This window comes from Nannobrachium achirus, assembly GCF_963921795.1.
Source record: "Nannobrachium achirus genome assembly, chromosome: 23".
NCBI classification, from domain to species: Eukaryota; Metazoa; Chordata; class Actinopteri; order Myctophiformes; family Myctophidae; genus Nannobrachium; species Nannobrachium achirus.
Genome location: NC_137830.1, coordinates 39,093,261 through 39,106,322, shown reverse-complemented (window position 1 = coordinate 39,106,322; position 13,062 = coordinate 39,093,261). Strand labels below are relative to the sequence as shown.

Below are 13,062 nucleotides of genomic sequence, written 5' to 3'. Positions count from 1 at the left end.
ACTCTCCTGTCTTATTTCTGTGTGATGGATTATTGTATCTCATATGGGAATAAGAAGGTGTTGTTGTTTACAAATAATATTTCCATCAGTCATGACTCATGTAGGCGGTCCTAACACTAATTGTAACTAACATTTTACAGTCAAATTGTTTGCGTACAATGACTACAATCTATTATTATTATTATTATGGTTTATTTTTAGAGATACTGGATGCCTAACTTCTGGGAACTGAGATTACTGGATGCCTGACAACTAACTAGCCAACCACAACGCGAGGAGCGTGTCTCCCTGGGACATGGGGTTCTAGCTGTTCGTGCATGCTCGGCATGACGCTCGGACGCTCCTCGGCCTTTTCCGTAGCCTGAGTTAAATCCCCGCCCCACTCCATTCCTGCGTTGTTTGGGGACAGTAGGAAGATGGCGGCGGTCCCGCTGTACTGTGTCTGCCGGCAGCCCTACGACGTGAGCCGGTTTATGATCGAATGCGACATCTGTAAAGACTGGTTCCATGGCAGGTATGTAGAGCGGGTTCTCCCCTGTGCGTGTCGGCCATTCGAAGAGAAAAACAAATTAATTTAATCAAGGAAAACGGCGACGATTGTCATCCGCCGCTGACTGCTAGCTAACTTAGCTCGCTAACGGGCTAGTGGTGGGCGACGGGGGCTTTAAACCCTCTATTGACACGACTTACCAAAATAAAGTGACTGTAATTTAACATCGCTAGTATACATTATATTTCTTTGTGCGGTTGGTGTGAATGATTTGTCTTCTTGGTGTACACGTTTTGACTAACGTGTTGGTGATAATCGATCTAAATAGAAAGCTGTAGGCGGATAGTTTCAGCTCGAGATATGCGAATCTATCGTGGATTGGAGCTGTGTCAGTCAGTCTCAGACAGTGGTGACTGGTGATCAAAGCCAGTGTGACTCCTGGCCTGAAATAGATGCGTGTTGTTTGGTTCTTTTTTATTGTCCTCAAGTCGCCTTTTGGTCTTTTGACTGGTATATGAGAGTCATGTATTCAGGGCTAGAGCAGACAGTGCTTCTCAAACTTTTTTCATGTCAAGGACCCCCAAATTGACACTTATTAGCCCGCGGACCCCCATTTGAAAAGATATGCCATATCCCCATTTTAAGTAGTAGATTTTGTAGGGCTCTAGCAGTGATTCTCAACCATTTACATTTCAAGGACCCTCAGTTAGGCTACGGACCCCCATTTAATGGCATTTCTATCTCTGGGACCCCAATTTATATTGTAAAATCAATATTCATTTAACTCGGAGTGTACAAATGGAACCAAATGGACACTAACAGGTTCCATTTGCTCACTCTGAGTTACAGACCCATAAGGGTCCATTTGGTTCCTAACTATCATTTAGCTGGGCACCCCCTCGAACTCCCTCAAGGACCCCTAGGACCCCACTGGATTAGAGCCAGTTTGGCCAGTCACAATAACAGCCATGTACTTTCCTTTACCTTGAATAACCTGCCATGAGAAAAACCTGGGTTATTCAAGGTAAAGGAAAGTACACGTCTGTTTTTCCACTGTTTTAAATTAAGTTATGTTATATTATGTTAATATATTAGTCAAGTCCTGTCATGTATTAGGTCACCATGTGTGAGCTATTTAAGGGAGGAAGTCTTGTTTATTGAAACCAGTCTGTAATTGTTATAGATAGATAGGTAGATGACGTGCATGCTGTTATTGCTTATGTGCTTTGACATTATTTCATGGTCTGTTTGATTGGGAGGTAAATGTTTGGACAGGCTGGGGAAAAGGCTCTTGTTATGGTCAGACGTTTTGATTGACGGCTCAGGAAATTTAAATCCCCTTTCAGCCAAAATGGACACATGGCAGCAGACACCTAGTGGTGGACAGGAGAAGTATTGAAATGAGGCACATGTCCGCATGGAAAGCTCACTCTGTTCTTTTTCTGTGCGCACAATCGCATGCAGAGTGGAACAGCTCTTGTCCTTACATGACACCCACTCCACTGATGTAAGATGGTCCCTTTTTATGTTGCACGATGGGCCTAAGTAATGAACAATGTATGTGACATCGCTATCCATTTGACCTCCCCCCCCCTTTCGATCACAAGATTTCTACCCTCGATCGCATGTGTACGATCATCAGTCTGTTTGGGATGCGTATCCATGGCAACCAGTTATACACGGCGTTGCTCATGTCAAAATGACGGAAGCCATTGCGTAACCACATTTACCGGACTGCCAAGAACTCTGTGCCCAGAATTTAGATGTCTGCGCCAAAAGAGACTGGCTATGTGTCATGTGAAGAAAAGAAAAGAAAAGGAACAAACGTTGGAGCTTCCCCCGCGGATGATGACTCATAAATGCACGTAGTTTAGATCCAAAAAGGGCCTGATTTCAGGCCTCTTTCCCACGAGGCTGGCCAGAAGGAAAGGGATATTCTCTGGATGTGGACGTTGGGCACACTGATGAAGGGGAAAGCAGCAGTGGGATGGAGCAGTCCGGTGCCTGTCTGTCGGCATGGCTTGTTTGTTGATTGTGCATGCGGCTTGCGGGCCAGTTTGTGTTTGTTCGAAGGACCTTGTCATGCGTCAGTTTTGTTAAAGATATGTTTCTGGGGCTTTTATGCCTTTATTGAAAGGACAGTAGACTGACTGGAAATGGGGAGTGACACGCAGGAAAGGTAGTCGGGATCGGGAATCGAACCAGCGACACGCTGTCAGGCTACACTGAGCCTCCGGTAGGCCAGCGGGCGCCCCGTCATGCCTCAGTTTTGACTGAATTTCCTACTTTCCCTGCCTCACCTGTGTCTTAACTGCTAGCTTGGATTTGAGGACCAGTCAGGCTGGGCATGGGAAGTTTGATTGGACCACAAAGACTATCATTTGCTACAAAGTGACTGTCAGGCACTTGTGATACTGATGGGTCCATATCTTCCAAAGAGAGAAGCCAATTTGTGTCACGTCACACCTTTGAATGTTGCTGAACCAGGCATCTTCACTCAGTGGATCAATTTAGATCATAGGCTTTACTTCAGTCTAGCGTGGGTGTAAGACACCCCGCTTAGCTGAAATCTCTCATAGGTGAGGAGGGAGTGTTGAGAGAGACCAGTGGCTAAATGGAAATGGGGAATAGGGGGAGTGATTGATGGGCGCTCCGCAAAGCCAAGTTCTATGCACCATCCGTCAATGTCGTACAGAGGGGGAAAGCCCTGAAGAGAGACAGATAGCCTCTACAGAGTGTTTTTAGTGGGTGGATTGATGAGTACTTGTCTTGGAGATGGTCTTTTTTGCCATATTTATTCAAACTAATTCTAATTATTTGTTTTGTTTGTGGGGGCAAAAAAAGAAGAAGAAAAAAAATACGGTAATTAGGTTTATCAATGTTGAATAGATGGTCAACATTGTATGGATTACCATGTCAGTTTGAGACATAATAGTTGGAGCTATTTGATCCTGTATTTTTTGCATACTTTATTGCAGGTACATGTTTACATGATTTATTTCATCAATAATATCTATATCTTACAAGTTTTCTTCACATGGCCACTATACCATTTGTACTGGAGAGCTCTGTGTTGCTATACTACCATTAGTCTCGCGTGGCCAGACTGTTGCCTCCGCGATTTGGCCAAATGCTCCCGGCATACAGTCTGGCAAACCGGAATAGAAATGATGAGTGCGAGATAAAGCGGATGTGACGCAACCGCTCCCTTGGTGCAGTAGCTATAACAAGTCCTACTGGAAGCGTACTGTCTCCTTTCTTTATTTTTTGGGGCATTATTTCGTCTTTCTATGGTGTTTTCAAACGTTTTCTTAAACTATACACTCATAACAAGAATAGGCCGCTCGAATGACTTTGTCTGAGCTATTGTGTTTCTGTTATGTTTCCAATGGAACTACAGTTCAGTGCAGCACTGGCTACTTCCCATACTCGCCGTTCGGGAGCTGCCGTTCCAGACTATATAGCATTTGGAGATTGTGGAATAGTTGTCTGGCTACGCGAGAGCGGCGAGACTATACTACCATTAACAAGACAGGGTCTAATAACGGCATGAGTTCCAGTTCCCTATGATTCTTGGTAGGGTTGCCCGATCCCGATCACGTGATCGGATCGGCCGCCGATATGGCCGTTTTTATAAGATCGGAGATCGGGGGAAAAAAATCGAGAAAAAAAAAAGTTTTTTTTTTTTTTTTTTTTTTTTTTTTTTCAAAAAAATATTTTCTGGGAGTACTGAAAGTTACAGGTAAGGTGAATGCGATATGAAATGTAAGCTTACCATAATCACAGTAATCCTTAATCATTTTCAATCATATTCAAGGGCTTTTGGAGAAATGAGACAGACAGAGCACTGCAGAGGGAAGGTGATTGTGTCAGACTCTGTGTACAGCTGGCAGCTGATGCCAATAAGTAGTAATTGGCCCCTTGCTAATGGATCAAAGGAAGGCAATTATGTCTCTCTGCACTGTCAACTAGCTCAGTGGTTCTCAACCTGTGGGTCGGGACCCCCAGGGGGGTCCTCAAATTATTTTGGGGGGGTCCCCAGATGATTAACTTAATGTGCAACATTGTTTTCTCTCTCAACAGTAAACAAATCAACATAAAGTTTAAGTGTATAGAGGGTATCTGCACATTTCGAAAGTGAAAAATTAAGGACTTTTTAATACCTCTAAAATGACAAATTAAACATTGGCCAAATTGTCAAATATTAAAGCCAGAAATTGTGAAAATAGCCGATCTACATGCTCACAACTCCTCGCGTTGCGAGGCGTTGTGAGCATGTAGATCTGCTATTTTCACAATAGAACCGTGTTATACAAAATATACATCCAATATGATTATTTTGGGGGTCACGGCCTGAAAAGGTTGAGAACCAAGTGATAGAATGAATAGAATTTTTTTTTCTTCTTAATGCCTTGCCAAAAGATCGGATCGGGAAAGATCGGGATCGAATCGGAAGCAATAATATTTGATCGGTATCGGATCGGGAGCAAAAAAACCCTGATCGGGGCATCCCTAATTCTTGGGCGTCATGTTGATGACATTGCCCAAATATGGAGGGAGTGGGTCTCAGATTACGAATTCATATTGTGTTCCTTGGCATACTGGCAGCATGCAAAATGCTTTGGTACTCAGTGTAGTGTTTGTTTGTGAGAGATTAGACAGAAAAACACCAGGACAAATCTGGGATCGATGCTTTTCTATACTTAAGCCTAATATATACTCGTTGTGCATGGGTGGCGGCGTGTCGCAAACCGAGAATAGCCAAGCTCACAATGTGTCGTGACTTTTGTAGAACAGCCGCCTGCAATATAAATCAGTCTTATGGCACCATGCCACCAAAACTCTACGTCTGGCCACACAGTGCAATGGAAGAAACAAAACCACACCTCTCTTTCTCTCAGGTGCACATCAGGTGCACGATTCATCCTGAAAAGTGTGGGGAATTGCATCTGTATGCTAATTAGCACCCAGATCAGCTGGGACTCTCTCTGTACAGGCCATGGGTGTATATGTTACAGCATGTTTGGGTAACTCAGGACGTTCATTGTAAGAGCGCTTGTTTCGTTCACCACACACTAATCACCACCAGATGGCGACGACAGCCCATAGACAGCCATTCACTAGTGCAGGCGCTGACGTCACTCGTTTGCGACTCCCTTTCTTTATTTACTAGCCTAGCTGGGCGGTGTTTAGCCATTAGCTTAGCCATTAGCTTACTATGAGCGTTTATCTTGGGCTTGCCCAGGCCTTACGGCCTGGGCATAAATATAACGATTGCATTCACCACGGCTTCGTAACTCGCACGGCGCTCCGCCGGCCGCGCGGCCCTGGCCCGCTCTTCGCGGCCACTCGCGCCTGCGGCGCTCGGGGGCGAAGAGCAGGACCAAGGTCCGCTGGCCTTCGCGCCGCTTGCAATGTCGTGGACAATCGATGGGCTCCGCCTGGAGGACGTTGTTGTGGGCGACCGCTTGTTCCGCCCCGTGCGGCACCGCGAGTGCTCCGTTTCTCGGCCGTCCTGTTTCTCTAACATCCGGTGACATATGTATTAAGGCACTGGTTCCCAAACGCTGGGTCAGGAGCTATTTTGGGGCATTTTTATGGGTCCCTTATTTTTGGTTCCTACATTTGTTTTGAATTAGTATTATTTCAAAGCATGAAAATAGACGATCTACAAGCTCACAACCCCCCCCCCCCCCCCCCCTCCCCCCATCACAAACCGAACAACTCAGCCCAACACCATGAACCTTGAGGCACTGGCAAACCTCAGGGTTAACAATTAAGTTGTTAAACTCTCCAGGGCTCTGTGACACCCCATGAACAACAAAGTGAATCTCCTTTGTTTTCCACCTGACAACAGAGATAATCTCCTCCTCCAACTTGTGTACACTACAGCGACCATCTGGGAATCAGTAGGTCCCCCGGTTTGATCCCCGGTCCCTCCAGGCTTCAGGTCAAGGTGTCCTCGAGCGAGACACTGAACCACAGATTATTCTCTGTACGATGTACGTTTAACCCATACTTTATTGTAATGGTATGGGGTTAAATGCAAGATAACTAATTCCCCCATGTTGTCATCAGCTAGCCAAGATGATCCACGCTAGCGCTAAAGGGACAGATCTTTATCTGCTAGTGGCTCCGTCATCCACCGAGTCCTGCAGGGATTAACGGTTGAGTGCGTCCATAAAAGCCTAGAGGGAAGTAACGTACCCCTCAGAGTGCTACATAAAGATGGCCAGGTGTGTTTAACTGCTCCTATCCCGTCTATCTCCTCCAGTCATCCATTAGGGATCTGCCAGCTCCCTCGACGTGTAGGTGTGTCAACGTTCCTCGCAGGGGGGGTTTATTTAGAGCTTAAAATAATGGCAGTGCCCGCCTCCGGCCTTTGTGTTTCCTCGCTGATCATTGAGGACAATGAACCCCTCACAGTGTATGGACTAATGAATAAGCCCTCTCAGTCACACAGGAAGGAGGCCCTTGATGAAAGGAAGTGGAGGGAGAGCTGTGCTGATGGCAGGGGTTTAGCACACAGACAGACAGAACTCCCCCTCCCTTCAGGAGGGGATGTTTGGCTCAAGATCGGGGTGCCGCTGCGGTCTCTGCAAAGCAACGTCGCTTGACCCTGATTGAGCTTGTTTTCCTTTCGGGGGATCGTGTCATCGACCTGTCCCCGCCGCCACACTTTGTCCTGTGGTCCAGCAACAGATTGATAGCTGCATTGCTTCTGTTAAGAGGGCAGTCTGACTCTGACCTCAGTTTGATCACTGCTCCCAAAGGCTGCAAGACTCGAGTCGATACAAGAGCGTACGTGCATTCACCAGCACCACAATGATGCAATTCGTCATGCGCAACAGAGAAAATATTTCTCTCTCTCTCTCTTTGTGTGTCTGAGCAGAGTTTCCTATCACTCACCCCCATCAGTACCTACAGTAAATTCCTGACACTCCTGAGTGCTGGGCACCCGGTTAAACAGTTAATCATTGGCCCAGGTGACATAAGCTGAGTCAGGCCAGCGCATGTGGCACAGTGCCCTGCTTTCCCACTGTGTCATTACATAAGGGGAGACGGAAGGAGGAGGACAGCGAGGTCATGTCAACTCTTTGGCTCACCTCGGCATAGGCTAGCGCACGCACGCTCTCTCACACGTCCCACCCAGCCCACTGGCAGTGAGCGGTGACTCATGCTTTCCCCCAGCAAATAGCCACACGTCCTGGCCAAGATTCCAGCTCTGTGAGCTAAACCTAATGCCTCAGTCAGCACTGTACAGTGTTGTTGTTTGTCGTCTTCGTGCTAATGTGGTTGAACTGCAAAAGTGGCTAGTTGGCTTTTTGTTTGTTTTTATACTTTTTATCAGGTCGTAGATCGAAGAGAGGCATGCAAGTAGTGATCACATCATGCTCATATTTCTCGTCACGCAGATTTTTGTTGTTAGCTTTTCCTAATTGGCTGGCCTCGTAGCCAATGAGGGCTCGATGTCCTCTCAGAGTATGGCATTATAAGCTTGATGCAATACTGTGTTCGACCAGCGTATATGTCACAGTATTTTAGAGATTTTGTGAGATTGAGAACAGGAGTGCTTGTTTTGCAGTGCGGGGCAGTGCGATGGTCGCATGAGCCAACTCAGCGCCGTTGAGTTACATACACTGGGGTACAGAATAGTAAATATTTTTTATTCTGGTATATGCCAGTCCAAATAAGGAGGTTTACATTTATTGAAATACAAGCACATTATGTTTGGACAAGTGCGACCTGATAAATATGACATCTTGAGTCATATTTTTTTTTTCCCTTTATCTGTGAAATTGCCCCTTTAAAGCTGTGATGCATGCAATTGGGCCTGTTAATGTCAAAACAATCGTTTCTTGCCATTAGCTGTCAATTCCATTGCTTATTACACTTTAATTAAGCTTACGCTTTTCAAAGAACCATAGCAGCCAACAATGTAAATGTTTGGTTACGTATCCAATAATGGGTTCTAACTTTGTATAGTAAAATGGGGACTGAGCTACTGTTCAGTATCCTCATCCTGTTCGTACATTAATGCTAAAAGGGGGCAGCAGTCACAGGAGTTCACAGCTTCCTGACTTAATGGTTATCAGCTTTGTTTCCTTTACAGTTTCCTGCAATTCCTCTTAGATCAAAGCAGATTGGCAGTGGTCAGCTCTGTCTCAGAAAACAGGCTTTACACAGACCTGATTTTGTTTACACCCCATGCCACTGCCTATCTATCTCACTGAATCTAACCTCTGCAGATGGAGGGAACATTATTTTATCATTAATATTGCCCATCCCAAATGTTTTAGGGTTGTATTTCATAGAGCCTGACCGATACATTGTTCAAATCGGTACATCGGTCGTTTTGGAGGCATCGGAGGGACATGGGTGAATTATTCCGCCGATGTCGGATGTTATTTGTCTGTAACATGTCTGCTGATAGATCACATTCTGGGCTATATAACAGTGTATGAGAAAATCCACAGTTAGCTTGTTGTCTCATCTATCTCTTATACTTAGGCCTACTGTCAGTAGGCTACTGAGATTAAAGTTATGACTCACTACAATGCCTTCCAGAGAGAGCTATGATAATTCATTAATACAATTATATGAATGACTCAAACGGTAGCCTACCTGATTTTTACGGGCATACAATCTTCTATGTTACTTTTTTTATCACTAGAGAAATATAGATGTCTGAGACGTTAACTTGTTTAATTGCTTTGCATGGAGGCTGCTAGAGCCACGGTGCGCATCGAACTGTAGTTTAACCCGACTATTGGTAAAGACGAATATAAATTCATAAATGAGACAAAACACAGCAGAACCTCCAAATTACAAGTCTTATTATTGAGCAAGTGATAGAAATTGATAACTGCGATCAAACTCAAAGTTTGACATGAAAAAACAGCAGGAATCTGAGCTCATTTCTCCGAGTGGGGGAATGGTATCCGTCAGGTCAGGTTGGCCTGTAAAATTCATAATAACCAATTGGAATGAAATCTGCTCAAACTGTCTGATATACAGATACAGAACCATATAGGCTATATAATGTCTGGTGGAAACCTTGTATGTTTAAAAAATAATAATAATAAAAAAAATAAAAAGCTTTTGAAACATCGGCATCGGTGAAACATCAACATCGATGGACTAGCACTCTCCAAAATCGGGCATCGGACGAAAAATATGGCATCGGTCGGGTCTAGTGTTTCACATGGTTTCAGAATGGTGGATACAGATTTGCTAGAGCACACTCAAACTATTGTCTCCTGGTGTCAAATTTAACTTTTCCTTATCTAGCCCTAGCTAAGAGTTGCATAATCAAATTAGACTCGGCCATGTGAGAAGTCGGTAAACTGGAATTGTTAACCTCTGAAATGGCCAGAACAAGAATTTCTGAAGTCATCTGATTGGATTAGGACTATGAGGATACTTGGTTTCTGTTCATAAAATGTTACACTATTACCTGTGAAGGAAGTCGAAAGACACCCGGAAGTAGTACAAAATGGCGTTTATGCATAGAGCCTATTGTGTACTTTCAAAATGTTTCAAAAGTAGCGACAATATATCTGCTATTTCAACTTTTTTGATTGTTCTTTTGCCCATAATGCCCAAAACAGGGATGCCAAGTGGTTAAAACAAAGAACATGGACAATGATGTGGAAATAATGTGTTTCTTTTAATTATAATTATTTTATAGTATAATTTAGTTTTTAGCTAAATATTAAATAATTGTGACACGCCAAACATGTATTTGTGACATGCCTAGTTTCTGCGTGATTAATACGAGTAGAAAATCACCACCACTAGTAGTATTTACTGTATATGAGCAAAATTGGATCAGATCAAGCCTCACATTATGACAGCAATTTTGCTAAGGAAATTTGTGCATGTGTGATGTAAAGAGATGTGATTATTCAGGGGAGGGGGAGGGTTGACCCAGATTTAGATAACTTCATTCTCAGGAGATGCATGATGATTATTTTTAGGGTCACACGCAGATGCCTGGCGATATGATGCATCCTTTTACGACGACATGTCAAAATGCACAGTGACATGGGTGGGTGCAGAGGATGTGTACAAAGGGTCCTGTCATTGATCATCTATTCTAAGCTAAAACCTAGCTAGAACCAAAGTCCCAGCTAAACACACATGTATCCTGTAATCGTTCTGCCTCCAAACATGCATTGGTACTTGGTACTCAGGCAGAATGGCAACAGTCATTTTCAGCCCATGCTGCTTTGGAATGGGCCTCTGGTATGTGCAATGGAATGTGCGTGTGCGTGTGTATGTGTGTTTGTTGCTGCCTGTGGTTTGGCTGTTGCAAGGCAGTTGGGGGTAGTGGTTTGAGTGACGCTGACACTGTCGCACATCCGTGGGAGAAAAACGTAAGACTGTGACAACAATGCCCACTGTAAATGGCAAACAGTCACTGCCTGTCCCAGGATTGCCCACAGAAGAAATTTGCCTATAGATGCATTGTCATTTTGTCAAAGGCTACACAACTGAAGGATTGGGCAGCTTGTTGACATCACTTTTTCCCCTTAATTGTCAAAGATTGTGAGACTTTCACAACATTTATTGAAAATGTCGGGTCATGAAAAGTAATCTACCACTCATGCCGTGTCCTGCTGTTTAGCTGTCTTTGTTCATCTCCAACCTGTCACTCAGCCTTCACACCAGCAGAGATTGTCAGGTGTGGTTTTAGCTTGCGTATCGTCATCTTTCTCGGCTTCAACAACAGGCAAGGCAGAAACCTAGCAAAACTTGAAGGTGACCTCCACTTCCCTTAAGGCTGTTATAATTCCTGTAACAATAACTTTTACTGGCATTTCCTCTGAAATGCACAGGACCTTTATTTTATCTTGTGAATTACCAGCCAACACCACTTGCACAACATCCATGTTTTTGTGTTTGTGGGGGAATTTTTATGAACCACGTTCAGATTACTGGCAGACATAAAAAATCATCTTTGTGAATTTTCAAGGAACTCCTAACCATTTGCGATGACAGCCCTGGCTCACACAAAACAGTTAGCCCTAATTTCTCGAAAACTTAAAACACGAGCGTGCCGTCCGTGGATCCATCTTCAATGTCGCAAGAGCACTTGGCTTCTGATTGTTAGGCTAGGATTGTACGAACCCTGGGCTGTCCTTGTTGGAACATGTCAGGGATGTGTGTGTGTGGGAGTGCTATCCTGCTTAACCCATTTAAACCTGGTCACTTCAGATTTTAAACACTTTAATCATTCTTTTATGCTATAGCTAATCAAAAATAGCAGATATACATGCTCATAGCGCGGCACCGAGTGCCGCGCTATGAGCTTGTAGATCTGCTATTTTTTTTAAATCGTGAACATTTTTGAATATATGTATTTTTAAAGCAAAACTTTGTAACTCATCTTTCTTTCTCCCAGCTGTGTCCAGGTGGAGGAGCACCATGCTGTGGATATTGACGTTTACCACTGCCCCAACTGTGACGTTGCACACGGACCCTCCTTGAGTGAGTACCTTCTCTCAGCGTGTCATGGCTTCCTCTGCTCTCTCTGTCACGTACTGTACATGCGTCAACTCTCTTTCTCCAACACACATTGTTTTTGCTAACTTTAGTGGACATTGTTGCATTGATAGACCCGTAATGGGTTTTGTGATGGAATATATTGGCAGTGTCCTCTTTGTTTGCAAATTGGCTTAGGTTAGGAACACAGGGGGTCCGTCCGACTTGACATTACTCTGACTACGTGGCTACGCGTGCGGTTAAGGTTAGGGATAGGGTTAGTAATGGGGAGAGTCGGACAAACACAATTTCGGAGTAACACGTGTCGGAACAACAACACGCACCCAGGAACACTCACTGTGACACACACACTCTCCTGGACAAGCCACGGGTGAATCGGGACACTCGGTAGCAGGGCTTCAGTCTGATTTTTGGGAGGTGCAGAGTGCCGAGCTGCCCCATGGGAGCTCAGAGGGCAGACATTAACAGGCTAATTGAAAGGCGCAGCAAGCTTTCCAGTTCCATTGGACTTGCGCCCCACTCAGTAAAATCCTTAGTGTTGTTTTAATTAACCCTTGCGGGTCCATTTGGCTCACTCTTAAGGCATTAAAGGAACACTAATGATTTTACAGTGCACTCCAGCCCATAAGCGCAATGGTTGAGTGGTGACCTAATAGAATTATGAAGACTGGTGGTGATATGCATAATGTACTCATTTCCATGGCGGAAACTTCAATTTTGACAACATGAAATTAGACTTTAGGAAGGAATGTACACACCTGAAACTTGAATATTGTGTTGTGTTAGTGGCTGGACGCTAATAAATTATATCTGGCACAGTGAAAAAGCGCAACAACTGGCACAGACACGACTACACGGAGCCGGATGATGGAACCAAGCCAGTGCAGGCTGGCACTCAAGTATTCGTCAAGCAGCTTCAGAACAGGACATTTGCCAGGTGCGTGTCAAGTGTGCCACACACACACACACACACACACACACACACACACACACACACACACACACACACACACACTTGCATGCACACCTACCTAACTAACCCAACCCAAAGACTGTTGCCTGTT

The 13,062-nt window shown here is 44.5% G+C and overlaps 1 protein-coding gene across 1 annotated transcript in view; it reads left to right on the top strand.

The window, feature by feature from the left end:
- The first annotated feature begins 380 nt into the window (after positions 1-380).
- Positions 381-13,062, top strand: part of kdm7aa (lysine (K)-specific demethylase 7Aa) — a 39,838-nt gene continuing 27,156 nt past the window's right edge. Inside the window, exons 1-3 of the mRNA XM_080754104.1 lie at positions 381-514; positions 11,898-11,983; positions 12,818-12,935. Coding sequence (XP_080610230.1) covers positions 417-514; positions 11,898-11,983; positions 12,818-12,935 — 302 coding nt within the window. The 5' untranslated portion in view covers positions 381-416. The remainder of the gene's footprint in view (positions 515-11,897; positions 11,984-12,817; positions 12,936-13,062) is intronic.